The 17,530-nt window shown below is 36.7% G+C and overlaps 2 protein-coding genes across 5 annotated transcripts in view; both read right to left on the bottom strand.

The window, feature by feature from the left end:
* Positions 1-17,530, bottom strand: part of LOC112692277 (gastrula zinc finger protein XlCGF57.1-like) — a 45,328-nt gene that overhangs the window by 9,083 nt on the left and 18,715 nt on the right. For 2 of the 4 annotated variants that reach the window (XM_025566894.1, XM_025566893.1), the window contains exons 2-3: positions 8,081-8,242; positions 4,712-5,278 (exon numbers count right to left, since the gene is read on the bottom strand). In XM_025566894.1, coding sequence (XP_025422679.1) covers positions 4,712-5,278; positions 8,081-8,242 — 729 coding nt within the window. Of the gene's footprint in view, positions 1-4,711; positions 5,279-5,350; positions 6,276-8,080; positions 8,243-8,398; positions 8,573-17,530 lie in introns of those variants that run through there. The other 2 variants (XM_025566892.1, XM_025566895.1) reach the window with 2 other exon arrangements.
* Positions 10,305-11,303, bottom strand: LOC112692295 (heterogeneous nuclear ribonucleoprotein Q-like). Its single transcript, XM_025566924.1, has one exon. The coding sequence runs from the start codon at positions 11,301-11,303 to the stop codon at positions 10,305-10,307; it is 999 nt and encodes a 332-aa protein (XP_025422709.1).

Below are 17,530 nucleotides of genomic sequence, written 5' to 3'. Positions count from 1 at the left end.
ATATATGTGGACAAATGGACATCCCCATTGTAAAAATACGATAAGAACAAACAAATTAGTTACAGATAATAATTTTTAGATAATAATTTGACTTTATTTTAACTATGTTTTACGATTTATCATATTTCATTAAATCATATCATCCGTTATCTATATTGCCCAATATACGAAGGGCATTTTATATACTATCCGGACAATGTATAAAATGCCCAAATTGTATACTTTGCCCGTAACATATACATATATTTATCAAATTCATGACCAGAAACAATCCCTTATTAAAGATAAAATACAAATAAGTACCAATAATTAGTTTTTTAAATATTGAATATTTACACATTATATTTACAATATAATAAACGGGTTTATGAACTTTTAATACACGTGTATTAAGATACACGTACCAACCAAGAGCTCTTGTAAAAATCAATGTTACCAATATGAGATTTGACTTAAAAGACGTGTAATTTTTTTCATTAATTGAAGATTTATTTTTTAATATTTATTTGGTACACAGTAAACACGTTTGTATATTTGTCTGACTCAAAATCCAAGCTTAAAATTTAAATTAAAAAATATTACCTTTCGTATGTTTATTTATTGACTTCTATCATAATATATTTTATATTTTTTATAGTCTGTATTATATATATATTTCTATCTTAACCGAATATTACCAAGCAAAACATAATATATTCACAAGTGTATGATAAAAATAATAACTTACTTATTAATAAATATTAAATATTAGAGTTATAAATTGACCATCGTATTATTTATTCTTTCCGTGTTTGAATCTGTCCCGATATGTTTTAAATAAATAGTGACCAAGTTATACGTTATCGCGTGTTTCCTGTTAATTATATAGTAGTATTTCGAACATAATCTCTTTTTAATGGAATAAATTCTAATTTTAAAATTACTAAGTCTATTTTTTCGAAACTGTAAACGTTATACATATATCGTTTACTGATTTTATGGTAGTCCTATAATTATATTTTTACTTATATCAGTGGCCATAATATATTAGTACCGGTCGTAGTCAGGTTCATAGTACGTCGTTGGAACGTAGCCGAACATTTTTGACTAAAGTGCATTATAATATATATAATATATATATTATGGCGAAAGCAAGTGAAATAAAATTCTAAATATTGGATCTCTATAAAGTGGTTTTCTTCTTTTCTTTTTTTCATCACATGATCGAGAACGCCATTTATGTAATTAATTTGCTATTTGTTCAATATGAAAATAATCATTTTTTTTTCAAGTGAAATTAAATCATACCCGTCTTTTAATATTTTAACATCATGTTATAGTAGAAAATAGGTATATATATATATACATATATTTTAACCGGGAGAAAAAACAAAAGTTAAATTGAAAAATGAAATGTTCTTAACTTCAGTTAATAATAGATGTATTTATATAATATTTATATTATTTTCCAAATATGATAAAATTATAACCATCTAGGTATTTAAAATTCAAATACAATTTAAAATAATGACATATATAAATATATATTTATTTACGTACATACATACATACATACATATACACATATAAAAGATATAACACAAAAGAAATTTGTCAAAGTGTTATTTCATATTTTTTCTAAAATAAATTTCTAAATATTTATCAAGATAAATATGAATACACAAAGATAAATTATATCGCAGAAATAGCTTTAATAAATTTATTTTGAGAAAATCGATCATAATCAATCGCACATAACAATATATTAACTCCGATTTTATTAATTCAATTACAAATACAAATTATTTATATTTAATTATGTATACATAATTATCCAAATAATCAGCATTTGTTTGATATTTAAACTTTTAATAGTCATTATGATCTCTGTAAATACATATTTAAACAGCCAAATAACGATAATTCGAGCCTCGATGATATGAAATGTTTGATAACTTAAATTACAATTCAATTTCCATCAAATATATTTTAATATTATAATTTATTCTGACACATAATTAATATATTATTCTTTTATCGAAGGCGGTTGGGTTTAAAAATGATTGCAATACGATAAAATGGTTGAACAAGTGAATCATGTTATTAATAATTTAAATATATTCAAACTCAAAACGTTTATTTATAATGCATCTGTTTATATCAATGTCAATGTTTTGAAAAAATTAAAACGTTAGAATAATTTTGTGCAAACGAACTATTGATGAGAGCAGAATCTTAAATTATTATCAAAAGAAGAAGATACGGTTTTGATCTAAAATATATATATGTATAATTAATATGGTAAAATCGTTAATCGTTCGGCAATGTGATAATTCTTTGGAAAACTGTTAACAACGATCTTGAAACACACTTGATATGTAATTATATTATTAGTTATCTGTACGTGTTTTTTTACAGGCGAAAAGTGTTTACAACCTTTAAAGATAAATGTCATTTAAGTAACAAATTAGCCGCTTTGATTCCGGTATTTTCACGTCCACTATTCGGGCATAGAATGAGTTAATTGTGATAGGTAATGTGCAGCTTAGGCAGTAATGAATATTGAAAATGTCAAATATATACGAACACGTATAACTTGTGTTGTGGAAAAAAAAAATGATTTTCCATTTGCGGATCGGATGTTCCCTGTAGAACGAGTAACCAGTTTTTCACGAGTCACTTTTATTTTTATTCTTATAGAAACAATCACTGTAGCACTTTTGCTTTACGTTGCGCGTAATACTATATTTTTAATTTCAAAACACATCGTATATCGTTAATCGATTTATTCCCGATAGAAGTAAATACAAAATGTATGTTTACACCGATCATTAGATTTCATAATGATTATTTATACAACGATAAATAACATAAATAACAGTAATAAAAATAATAGCGTCAGCTCAACAAGTATCCTATTATCCTATTGAAAAATTAATACAATAGTGTAGCGCGTTTTGCATACAAGTTACGACGACCGGTTGTTGGTACTAACGAATCCAATTAAATGTACCACAATTAATAAATAGTTCCCTTGAACGTTGTGGCCCGAGAGTGTTTCGAACCAGACACGGAAAAAATAAGTCCAATAAGTGAGTGTAATCTGTACGCATACGTAAATGAATTACGTGCAACATTCTATCGATTAATCAATTGTATCGTAAAACATAATATTATGTGTTGTACGATGTGTGAATGCTATGCTTGTTTTAACTTTCACGGTACATTTAACATTAATGATATCTTATATCAGACTTATAATTAATGTTAAATTTTAGAATAGACTTTATTTTTTTAGTGCACTGTAAAAACCTTCTTCTGTTTAAATTAATACTGAACGGAAACATTTGAACACTTATATATAAGCTTACTACGGTGGTGTACACAGGTAAAAAACTGAAAACCGTGGTGCCATAATCGAGACACGAGAATAAAGGTGATCCCGCGATATGAATGATTCTAGGAAAAACTGATTCAAAATAAAAAATAAAAATCAATTAATGACCCATAAAAATCCAATTTCATACCAATTTTGTAATTTAATCAATCGTTTTTCATTTGGTAATGGACTTTCTGTTCGTTAGACATTTTATTTCAGATTTGTTGACTAAACACCCGATTTGAATACATTTAACTTAACTTTATGGATGAATACGAAATAGTTTGATATTTATAACTCACTCGTTTTCAATTTTATTGTAAAATTAACGACTAATGTGTCGATTACAAATCGGTATCGAATGAAAAATTGACGATTGTTGTTTTTTTCCGTATAAATATTAAATAAGATCGCATAAAAAATAACAAAAAGTTTCATTTCGAAAACTATGTATTAAATTGAAAAAGTTAGTGTCGATGTAAAATGAGGAAATAGAATATTTCGTGTTTCCTCATCACTAAAACTTGAGCATTTGATTTACGATTTCGACATGGATAGTACTACACGCATTTAGGTGTCCCGCGACTAAAAGAACGAATACATTTTAGTAACTGTTCCACAATGCGCGTCGATGGTTAACCAATCGTAGCTCGTCTCGTATTGATTATAGATTTTAATTTCGATATCATATCAAAGTTAAATTTTGCACCGAATAGGTAAAACATTTATGGCTACAGTGACGGACATTCGAGTTGTTCAAACATATTGCACATACATATTCAGTGAAACTTCCGCACCACAAGGATCCATGAACATATTTTCGAGGATCACGATTTAAAAAAAAATACACAAAAAAGTATATTAAATGTTGAAACAGATAACGACACTATAACAGATTTGAAAATCGGTCGTGCCCGTTTAAGTTAATTTGCTTTGGCGGAAGATTCAACGAACAACAGTGCATGGTCATGCGACGGTTGTAAATGTCGAGAATCACAGTCCTCGCGACTCGTGCAATAAATAAACACAAAGCTTATTATACGCATACTTGCTTGTAGTAGATAGCCCATGGTCATATATTGTTGAAAGAGACTACACGCCCTCCAAATAAGCGCAAAAATTGATATTGTATCATATGTGTATGATTAACACGAGACTTTTTATTCACTCCTCCTTCACACAAAACCGATAATATTTTTGAGAGCATGCTTGACGACGAGACACGAATACTTAAATACCTAATACTTAGTTAATAGTACGATGGAGTGCTTAACTCCATTGAATAGGACGGTGTAAGAGTAAACGTAAGTGGGGGGTAACGAAAGGCAACTGAATCGACGAACAACCACTAACCTGTACCGCGGTCGTGATCGGCGACTGCCCGGTTTTTGAGTTCCGTGCGGTCCTGGGAGTCAAGTCCTGTGCTGTTCCGGTATCCGAGTCCTGCGCGGTCCCGGTAGCCAATTCGTGCACGATCCTAGGAGCCAGGTCGTGCACGGTCCTCGGTGCCGGGTCATGCGTGGTTCTGAGAGCCGGGTACTTGGGAGCGGCGCACGGTGGCCGGGAATTTTGGGCCCAGGGCGAAGGCGTCAAGATACCCGTAGTCCTGGGCAGCTGCCGGATCCTGGACGGCGGTGGATCGTACGCGGGTGGTGGAGTGCACGGACGGTGGTATCGCGACGGCGGTGGCGGCGGCGGTGGCCGAGTGGTGAACGTGTCCATGTGCCGACGGGGGTCCAGCAGCGGTCCGATACCCAGCGCTCCGGCGGTCGTCATGAAGCCATCCATGCTGTGGCCGGGCACGACGGCCGCGCCCGTGTACACGAACTGGAGCACGCGCTCCACGTCCTCGTGGCCGACGCCCTGCAGGATGATGGTGATGCTGTCGTCCGCGCCGCGGGGATGACCGAGGAACAGCGTCTGCGAACAACAATTGCCGGTACAGATATCGCACGCGGTCGGTTGCGGTTTCACTGAGTGGCGCCCACCCACCTACGGGCCACTCGGGTTTCCTCGTCCATCGCACTGTTGGGTTTTTCTTTCGCTCCACTCTATCGCACTCTCACTCTTTCACTCGCGCGTGGCCACGACAATTATTGCTCGACGACCGGGCGGTCACCAGCCACATCGTAATAGCAATGCTGGCCGATAAGCTCGTGCATTTGTCGTCGTTGTTGTTTTCGTGGAGATAACGCCGGCGGTCTTATCTGTGCACGCGGACTCGTCGTTTTTCCCGCCCGGTTCGAACGATCCGTTTGCCGCACACTTACCGTACGTAAACACGCGAATCCCACGACACATTTTAACCTACGTTAGCCGAAACCACCCCCTCCTCCATTTTTAATTTTTCAAATTTTTCTTCTACGTCCGCAATTAATACTCACGATTCCGGTGAATTCCTGACAATATTTTTTACAATTCCTGCTCCTAACTAGTTTTTCCGGAAAGTCGAATTTTCCAACGTTGACTCCATATCAGATCGTAGAAAATTCCGGAAAAACCGGTAGAGCAGGAATTATGAAATTGTGGCCAGGTATTTGCCGGTATCGAGTATTAATTATTGACGTGGAAAGAATTACAAAATTAGAGCAAGGGTACACCAAATTTGCGGTAGGTGTGTTATCGTTTTAGCACCGTCCGTCAGTAAACTTAACGGAACACGGATAACGAACCAACTCGAGTGCAAATTGCGCGGCAACCGTTATCGCGTTTACGTACCGCTGGCGGGAGAACGTCGCGGTACCGCACGTTTTCGCACGTCTAACGCAGGACCTTCATCAGGGGGGGGGGAGAAAAACGGGATCATTTCGCCCTAGGACCCAGTCTAAGAAATTTTAAAGGGGCCCCTTAAAATCCAGATTGATTAGAATTACTCGGCGTTAAAGGTTATTGATATTAATGTACTGTTTTTAAGCCTTTTTTCTTTATGAAATATTAATACATTTAATCGAATAATAAATTAACTTTAATTTATATTATATCGCTATTGAACGAACTAAATTTTGAGTTATTCTAATTTCTATATAGCGAAACTGTAATTTATTATAATTGTTACCGGAGCGCGAAGAATGACATAATTCTATTAAAATTTACGTAGTAGATATTCGTTATCGCAATTTATTGTTTTCTATGGCCGTTTAAAAAATTATCTAAGAATAAATTGAGTTCAAATCAAACGTGGTAATGGGTTGTCGAGAAGTTGTTAAAAAAAAATCGTGATCCATTGCAATTCGATGCGTCGACCTTGATCGGTCAAGGTTTGTAATGGTATATTCACTAACATTTCGCGCGAACTCAATGCGCGTTCGACTGTCGCATTCGGGAATTATTGCGACGATCAAAGGGGCCCCCAATCGAATATGTCCCGGACTTCGAGAATCCTTAGGACAGTCCTGCTAATGCGTGCGACGCGGACAGGATCGCCGGTGTCGTCACACGGTACGAACGACTCACGGCACGTCGTCGGTCGCGCCTTTGCTGATTACTAACGTTTTTCCCTGTGACATTTTTGACGAGTTTTCACATCGTACGGGTTGCGCTTTCTTTTTTTTTTACACGCACTCGCAGAGGTTCTCGCGCGCCTTTGTGTGTTGTGTAATCGTCAACCCGAATTTTTTGCACGACCCGTCTTGGAAACAGTCTCGTATTCATGCGCGACAAGTATGAAAAACCCGCCTCCGCCCGCTTAGTGTTTCCAACGAATCGCAATCGTTCAAAGGAACTGTCTCTGTTCAAACCTTTAAACGATATCCGGTGAAGTACACGTTATCGATAATTGATGTCTGTAAAAGCACGGGTCCAACAATGGAATCGAATGTAACGTACGTTGTACGCGTACATTTTAAAAGGTCTGAACGCTTAATTTGTTCGTCAAGAAAAACAAGACGAAAAATGTTTTATTTATTTTCAATGGAACCACCATTTCGTGCAGGTAGACACTAAAATGAGAATATTTTATCAACGTTTTTCGTCGAGAAACGGCTACGTCGATCGCATAACGTCAACGACATACGTGCTCTATTTTCACGGACGGCTGTGACCTTGCCACGGCGTTCAATCCAGGGGCGCCATTTCAGTATTTTTTAAGGGTGTGCAGGCAATTAAAGAGGCCAATTTTTTCCCACCACCAGGCCAACATTTATGATTAACGGTGATAACCGATCAGTTACCGATCATCGGTGCATGCACAACATTAAAGATTGAAAAACTGAAGGCCAAAGTGGCAAGGTCATGTATCAGTGACGCCTAGGCGAACAATTTAAGAAAAAAACGTTAAAATTCAGTGCGTGCGAGTGCACACCCTGCTCCCCTCCCCTTTGAATGGTGCCCCTGGTTCAATCACTCGAAAAAAACGGTACCCCGCGCAGACGGTCGGACGACAATTGTTCCGTGTACCACGTCCCGTCTACTCGCACGTCACGCGCGCGCTCACCTCGCAATATCGTAATTGAGTCGGCACTCGTTAACATCAATGATAAGCCTCTCGAACCGAATCGCGGCGGCACGCGGTCGGCGAATTTTTAATTGCACGCAACCGTTTACGGTTATTTCGGCGCGCGCCTAACGGACGATTCAAACCCGACCGCGGCCGCGTGAGCGAACAATAATCGACTTTACACCATGCAACAACAATTCGACATCGTCGGCGCGACCCGGCTAGTGCGCGCGCCGCGGCGTTCGATTCGACGACGGTACGGTCTCGGAACGGCGACGCGGTCTTACTTGCAAATACGGACTGCAGTACGACAACACGACTTTGTGGGCTCTCAGCTTGTACCCGTCGGCGCAGCAAATGGTAACGTCCGCGAACTGTTCCGTGTCCATCATCCGTTGCAAGCTGGACATCAGCCGGTCCTCGTGGTTGTCGTGCTCGAAGTCGCCCATCTGGAACACGTCAAATCGCATCGTTATTCGCGAAACACACGGTTAGATGCGTCCGAACGGGTCATCGAAAGGCATAATCGTCGGTACGCGACGGTGCCAACAACCCACGTAATGGGTTCCCCCCTCCCCCCATAAACAATCACGATAACTGTTTACCGTCATCGCGCAACTGCGCCGTGAAATATCACACGATCCGAGAATCAATGAAACCGATCAAAAGTTATCGAACCGTTAGCAGTACGCGGAGCCGTTTCATTTACGTCGGTTTAAATTCCCGAGTTTTTTGGCGGGGAAAATAAAAACCATATCCGGATACCGTGTTCACGCGACCGTCAAACGAAACCTACGCGTTAAGTGCACTTAACAGCATGGTGTTGTGTTAAATACATTTGCCCATTGGTCGAGTTCGCAATGACGATTCACGAATACAACAAAGCAATAATTATTTGTAAATTGCTTAATGTGTACAGATATGTTTTCTTTTCTCGGATGATAATACTCCATCTTCTAAACACGATTGTCCTAATTAATGTAATTGGCTACTTGTTATACGTATATTAGTTTCGTTAATTATAATTTTTAGTGATATCATATTATAATAGTGTGTTTGTTTATAGAAAAAAAAAAACATAACCGAAGAATATGCAAGTTACACATTGCAATTATGCTGCAGACTGCCGCACTAACTAACGGAATACAACCCGTCGACGAGAAAAGAGTTTTAATGAAAAGAAAAAAAATGAAAATTGCAATTTGAAAATATTTATTAATAAATATAATTGAAATTATACGTTCGGTTTCGGAACACTTAATTCGTACCTCGTAGCCATTATTACTGAGAATGGAAATAGATAACCGTGCAATTATGGCTAAATTATACGGTACGCGCATTATCATGCGCCGGTAAAATGACCGACGGAATAAACGTACGAGCCAAACAACGACTTCGCTTTACAACGCCAGCGCGCATACCACATGGAAAACGGATTTTCACTCATATTTGTCTTCTTAATTATAGATCACTGCATGACATGAGCTATTTATTCGAACCAGTACGTGCAGTGAATTGACGACATGATGATAATATTGTATCCGAAGAAAAATTAAATTTCGGCCTGTAAAGTTTGACGGCTGAAGAGTGATTGCATTCAGTGATGGGAATTAAATCCGGATTCTACGAAAAACTGACAAAACCGGATTTCAGATTTCGGGTTAAACATTGCGGATTCTGAATTCTAATTAAAAAATAATTTTTACAATATATGTAAATATATAACAAAATATGTGTAATCATCAAAATGGTATAATGATTCATGTATATAAGAGTACTAATTCAAATTTCGGAAATCAGAAATCCGATTAATTAGAATATCATCCGGTTTTCAAAATTTGAAATGAAAAAGTAGTACAATCAAAACTCAACTTCAAATACTGTTGACATTGAAAACGTAGTTTTCATCTGTAAGTGCTAATGAGTAACATATAAAAATGTTTCAATTTTATAATTTTTATTTTTTTGTCTTTAATATACCTAACTGGAACACATTATATAAGTTTGATTAAATTGGATTATTTTTATATGTAACGCACTTAACCCATAATAATAGTACATCTACAAAATATAACACATTGTAGTAAAGTCTATATGTTTTTCGCTTCGCCCAGAACTAAAAAAAATTGTTATGATAGTATGTAAGTGCAGAACCCTACATTGGTTGATATAAGTTAACATTTTCGGGTAGGAGGATCGTAGTTTCTCTTAGTTTCTCAAGTTCTACCTTGAGCTGTAGCGCTATAGTGAAATATTGTGTCTAGTCGGATTTCACGTAAACATCGTTTACGCACGTTGAATAATATCGATCAGTGGCCATTTCAAAATACGTTTGAAAACGCAACACTTCGTGTAAAATTGTTTCGATTGTTTGAACACTCGCATCATATATTATTTGAAACATCTTTTTTCATTTTTATTTTTATTTTCCGTTAAATGTGGGTTATTTTAAAATTAAACAAAGATTGACTCTTTAAACATCGTAAACGGCTTGACAAAACTACGCTAACGTTAATCATTTTTGACGCAGCTTGTGGACATTCTTTGGAAAAAGTTTAACAGTTTCTGGTCCAACGTTCTCGTGCAACCCTTCTTCCAATCGCCATCGTCGTGACGGACCGCTTTGCACTCATTTGCGCTCACGACGTTGGTGCCGCACCGGCATGCATTATGGCTGTTGCGCTCGTCAGACATGGCTTCGGCCACGGGAATGCTCACCTCGGAGGCGGGGGTGCATTGGTTGCAGGGTTGCCTCAGTCCGAAGTCATAACCACGATGGTCGTAATTGATGTAGGCTGCGGCGGCGGGGGTGGGGCCGATGCGTCTTTTGCTTCCAGGAGCGCGTTCCGGTGGCCGCGGGGTATAGCGAACCGGTTGACTCATGGCCGCCACCACGAATTTCTGTACCCGGCGTTCCCGGTTACGCAACATCCGTTGTCGCGTTTTCTTGTCCGCCGGCGGCTTGGCCCACGTGACATCGAGGCACACGCCCGAAGCCACGTCCCTGGAATAGTCCAAGGCGTCCATGGCTGACTGCGCATCCTCACGCCGCTCAAAGTGCACGAAAGCGTAGTCCTTCAAGCTCTTCACACGTTCCACGACCCCATATCGGCCAAACACACTGGCAAGCACGCGTTCGCTTAGCACGCCGTCGTACTGCTTGACGTACAGTATGCGCACCGTGGCCATCGTGTCCGCGTCCGCCTGCGGTTCCGGGTCCGCCCAGTCCACGATCGTTTTGCATCCGAAAACCTTTTGCTTTGAAAGTGCCCGCTTAGCGTTCGTAGCCGCAGCCACCGACCCGTAGTCCAGGAAGCAGAAGCCCCGGTGCATCGATGGATCGTCAAAGTTATTGTACGTAATCACACGCACTAAATGACCACGCGTTATGCGGCTCACTTCGTCAAAAATCTCCTTTTCCGTCTTAACCTTCGGCAGGTTTCCCAGGTATAGCCTGCACTTTTGGCCGTCGTGTTTGTTGGTCGAAATGCTCTCCGAACGGTTTGTCATCGCAATTCTATTACGTAGTATCATAAACTGTAACTCTTGAGCGTGGTCGACGATACGACGCGTGCGTGATGGTGTTGAAAATTCCTCGTTTCTTAATCGTTTTTTTTTTTAATTCTCTTCCAGTCCACAGTGTTTCCGTTATGTTTTATTCACAATGAACGTTTGATTAATATTTCGTACTTGTTTTACACTCGTTGAAAACACTCGCTATGGGTTATACGATATTGATTTTGTATATATAGCCAGCTGGCTATTACATAGCACTATTTTTAATTGGGTGATTTAGTTCCTTTTATATATATATATATATATATCCTTCGTACGTTTTTTTATCTCATTATGACGCATTATTGTTTTGAAGGTCAACAGTAAATAATATTGTTAGTATATAAGTTAGTATAATATTGTTTAGATTTTCAAAGAATATATAGTGGGGTCCTCGACAATGAAAAACGCATAACCTCAAGACTTTCCGCTTATCTCTGGCATTGGCATCAAAATTCAACCATTTTGGCTTGAAAATCCTGCGGTTTGGTTTGCGTAACTCGAAGCATAATTTGCTTTGGCTAACATTACTCATGACTCCACCAAGTATTATTACGCTATTTCACAACCCGACGGCCCTGTCATTAAATAAGTTAGGGATATACTTTCGAATCCACCGGTAACTGGTAAGTTTGATAAATTATAAACCGAATTAATCGAACGCATCACCTCCTCACGAGCAAAACGCGTCTAACAGTTTTTAACCCACGAAGAAATCGGCGACAGGAAGCCCTCCCAATTTTTGTGTCATCTCGCAAATCTTGATGGTTCCTTGTTCCCACATGATCTCTTGCGTACCTTGTGGTCAAATCGGTTACTTCCTCATATTAAATCTATAACTGCTTCTCAAAGAGATGCTCCTCTTGATGACGTAACAAAACTTGCCGACACGATAAATGAGGTACCATCGCAGGCTGACGTGGCTCTTATTTCACCATCCAATGATATTGCCAGTCTCACGGCCCGTATTGGTAACCTCGCACCAGTGGCGTATCCATGGGAGGGGGGTTTGGGAATCAGAATCCTCCCATGAACCTTAGACGGTAAATTAATTTTTACATAGTAAACATGGTTTTTTCTTTAATATTTTTATATTTTAGAATTTTGACTTGGAAATCAAATTAATAGTTTCTATAAATACTATAAACGTATTATACATACCCTGCACACACACACACACACACAAGTCATGATATTATGCTCATCAGTGGCGTAAATTGGATCCAATTTTTGGTGGTACAGAGGTATATTCTCAACTTATAATTTCCAACACACCAATTTCCCAATTTCCTAAGTAATTCTTCCCATATATTTCTTTAAATAACAAATACATTTTGAATTATTTTAGCAGTAAAACCTTAATTATTATAATATTAAAAAAAAAAAAAAAACAATCAAATTTTGTTTTTAGTATGCTGATTTCCTTGTCTCTTGAAAATAATATTATAGGTATACAAATTTCAATAATTTTCTGGTGGTGCAAAAATATATATTTATATATATTTGCACCACCCAAATTACGCTACTGATGATCATATTTAGATACTTTACTACTACTTTGATAATTTTTTCTCGGGAACATATAATATAGGTTTTCTACTACGGTTGATTTTAAATCGGTCATCTGGTCCCGATAACTGAGATAAAAGCGATATCATTGAAAGTTTATTTTAGGTATACTTATTGCATTCGCGGCTCGCCGATCATTTAACACAAGCACCTTATTGTGTAAAACTTATAGTTATTAGTAGAGCCCGGATTTATATGCATTTAAAAAGTGTCAAATATGATGAAAATATGCAAAGAAAAATGGCTAAATATGCAATTACATGCATTATGTTACACTTTATAAAATGTGCTTTTTTTTTTCTTAAAACCACACTTTATACCAAATAAATTTTAAATATTTTATCAAAAACGAAAAAAATGATAATATCCACTACCTTATATTTCAAATAATTTAAATCAATCTAAAACTTTTAGGAAACTTAAAAACGAGAGTATAAATAAAAAAAAAAAAAAATAAATATTTTAAATCATTTGAAGTACCTACTCTCAAAAAACTAATAGAAAACTATACAAATCTTTTAAAATACTATTTTTGAAACTTAATATCTATTATGTATATTTGTGCTCTATTCGCGGTGATTATAAAATTTACTGTAAATTAAAATATTTAAATTATTAAAAACTCATTAATTATACATGTTATATGCATTAATGAATAAATATGCGAAATATGCAATATAAAATTTGGTATTTAAATTCGGTGCGATATGAATCGTGAACATTTTAAACCTCCATAGAAGTACATTATATTATATAAGTGCATTATATTTGTTTTATTTTAATTTGACATTATTCTAAGACGTCTAAATATTCCATTATGATAAGATATTTTTAAAATTTAATTTTTAGTATACCTAAGTGATTGGATAGAAAATATTCTAATATCTAATATTTATGTTCCTATATTAGTTCCTAGTTCCTAAATTTTTATTATTATTATTATTATTATTATAGGCAAATTCTCTAACAAATAAGCAGACTAGAAAAATTAATTATTTTTCTTTTACCTGAGTCAAAAACACTAATGACAACCAGACTTAAAAATACCGAGATCAAAATACAAATAGTAGTTAAAATGATAGTGATAAGATTAAATATATATAAATTTGCTGAACCCTCCCCTCCATAAAAAGTTCCCTGGTTACGCCACTGCCTCACACAGCAAGTAGCAGCTTTTACAACAACTAGTTGTTCGTACAAGAACACGAAGATTAGTTGGTCACCCAGTGTTCATCATCGAAATGCTTCCACCGAATCAGTTTGCTGGTGTTATCACAGATATTAGGAACGTACCACAAGACGAACTACTCCATGTTTTTTTGTTTCGGAAAACGCACAGGGCAGCGCTTAATGGCGTCTAACGATTGTCTGTAATGATTCAACCACCTTCAAGTCTCCGATTATAAAAGTAAGCTTCAATTTTTAATAGACACTGGTTCTGTCTTGTGTGTTATTCCTCGAAATTCTGTACATGGTCCTCGGCAACGAACTACTTACGAGTTATACGCTGCAATCGGTTCTATTATTCCGACTTATGGTTGGACCCAACTCCAACTCGATCTAAACATCCGTAGAGATTTCTCATGGCGTTTTGTCGTTGCTGATGTTCACACCCAATTATTGGAGTAGACTTCTTGTCTTACTACAATCTCTTGGTCGACACAAACACCTTATTGACAATGTCACCACATTGACCACTCGAGGCACCTTTTTCAATTTTTCCTTTCCTTATGTTAAGGCTATTGTGGTAACTCACGTTATCATGATATCCTTAGTAAATTTCCAGTCATCATCCGTCCATCTGGAATTATTCGTAATATTCGATATGTTACTCTGCATCACATCAGGACTACTTCTGACCAACCAGTTCATCATCGTTTTCGCCGTCTAGCTCTAGATCGTCTGCAAATCACCCGTACTGAGCTTGAGACAATAGTTCGTGATGGCATTGCACATTGGTTAAAGAGTTTCTGGGCATCTCCACTTCATCTCGTTCCTAAAAAGGACAATAGTTGGCGTCCCTGCGGTAACTATAGAGCTCTCAATGTGCAAACTATTTCTGACCGGTACTCCGTCCTCCATATTTTTGATTTTTCTCACGCCCCAATTATGGTTGCACCATCTTCAGTGTTGTTAATTGAGCAAAGGCGTTTACCTAGATTCCAGTCGCTCTAGATGACATTTCGAAGACCATTATCATTCCCCCATTTGGTCTATTCGAGTTCATGTTCATGACTTTTGGCCTTCGAAACGCAGCTCAAACATGACAACGTTTTATTGACAACGTTCTACACGACCTGCCTTTCTATTTCGGATACTTAGATGACATTTTAGTGTTTTTTCGTAATAAAAACGAACACATAGAACACCTATGTGCAGTTTTTCAACGTTTCTCCTTCTATGGAATTTATATTAATCCGAAAAAATGTGTACTTGGTGCGCTCCTGAAGTCACCTTTCTAGGCTACGTGACCTCTTCTTATGGCTGTTGTCCTACTCCAGATAAAGCTAATGCTATTCAGACTTCTCTCCAGCCTTCTATGGTTCTACAACTTAAACAGTTCTTAGGAATACTTGATTTCTACCGACGACAAATCGTCCGCCATCGCAACCTCTAGAAAATTATATGGCCTATTTAAGCGTCTCACCACATATATATACAACCAGTTTCTTTTCTCATTTTCTTATGTAATGTTAGTCATTGTGCGGTCATTATGTTGTCCATTTAATAATAACACTTTTATAGTTATTTTCTGTGTTCATTTCTCACACCCCCAAGTCAAATAATTATAAACCTTAGCTTTTAACTATGATTTTGAGCAGTAATGATAGTGTTCATGTCAACGTGTATGAGAAGGCAACGAAGTCTATCAACGATGCACTATAACGTTGTAGACAAATATAATAATTGTAATACCGAATAGTAAATGTGATATCGTGGAATTAGACGGTTCTAGGGGTGTGGAGAGAACCCGGGTGAATGTGAGAAAATTTCAAATAAATCGTTGAGGACCAACGCAGTTTATGTAAGAGATTTTTACTTGGTGTATTACGAACGATAATATGGAAACAGCCATTTTACCAGTTTGTAATTTCCCAATAATTGTAATATTAATCTGCTTGCGATCGAGTGCGCCCATCATGAAATCTCTATTGTTTTATTATTTTTTTATTTGTTGTATTAGTTTGCTATGTATAAGCTTCGGTGAGCGCTATCAAATGAAGTGTTAAACAAAAATTGTTAAAAAAATTAGTATACTTTTTAGTCGCTGTTTCGTAACGAATTCACATTCGAACGGTGAGAAACAACGCAGAAGTCGATCGTGAAAACATTAAAGTTTTCGCTTCTGTATATTATATTGTTTATCGATCCGCGTTTACTGCAATACGGGTTTCCATACAAGAATACCGTACGAGTAGATAATGTTCGTGAAAGTGCGTTTAATCCGACCTTAATACTTACATGTGTATGGGTATTTCTTGCCAACGAATAATTTATTGCGAAAACATGGTTATCGATGAAGTGCACGAGGAACAATGCGCTGGTACGACATTCGTGAGCATTTCATAATATTGTGTTCAGAAATGCAAAGAAGCTTTGCGTGACTTACAATGTGCGGTCCATAGTCAGTATACGAATGATTAGAAAATATGCGCGTAGCCGAAGTTCGAGGGAGTTCGTATCCAGATGACTTGGGTATATCTAGTTTTACAGAACTGCGTTCGCGTCTTAATTAAATATTCAGTAGTTCGGTAGGCGTATGTGTTCAGGCACTGTCTAGTGTTACCGGCTTGCAGTGGACCATCGGCCGCGGGAGGTGAGTATCCCACTGTAATGCAAACGAGTTCGATACCTATATTCTTTTGTTGCGTTTCAAAATCAGCTGTACAATGAAAAGGAATTGAAAAGATTAATTAATTAAGTTTTAGATTGAAAAACATGTTGAACCACCAGCATGACACGCATCGTACAGTACACCTTCTCTTTCGACTGTTAATTAATCAATTTTTATTTTCATATTAATTGCTGCTCCGCGTAGATTCCGTGTTCTAATGCAATGTGATTATTAAAAACTTAGTGATCGAATCATTTAAAATGAGACAATTATTCTTCAGAAAGATACATTTTCTTAACATCGGATTAGCTTAAAAGTAACATAAAATTACCGATATCGATTAATTATAATAATATTATTCATAGTTGTAAACTAATATACGACATTAAAATAGTCTTTTTTTTACTATGCATTGGTGAATTTGGAGTATTTTTTAATCAAATCCGATGTAGCTAAATTAAAACAGCACGATGAGCAATATACATGCTAAATCCTATTTACTATATTCAATAGATCAATACGTGCAAAATTAATTTAAATAATATAATATATACTATAGGTATTTATTGTACGATATAAACATTTGAATTTTATTTATGAAAAAGTACCTAGATAACAGTAATATTTTTAACATATTCAATACAAGTTATTTTTCTGTACTCGAAATATGTCACCGCGTTCAATATAAACAAGTAATATTATTATATACTATATTGTACCATATTGGTAAATATTTGTACTTGTAGTTTGAACTTCCAGTGATAATTACGTATTTTAT

This window comes from Sipha flava, unplaced genomic scaffold, assembly GCF_003268045.1.
Source record: "Sipha flava isolate LNK unplaced genomic scaffold, YSA_version1 72_pilon_pilon, whole genome shotgun sequence".
Classification (NCBI taxonomy): domain Eukaryota; kingdom Metazoa; phylum Arthropoda; class Insecta; order Hemiptera; family Aphididae; genus Sipha; species Sipha flava.
This window is presented reverse-complemented; position numbering and strand designations above follow the sequence as displayed.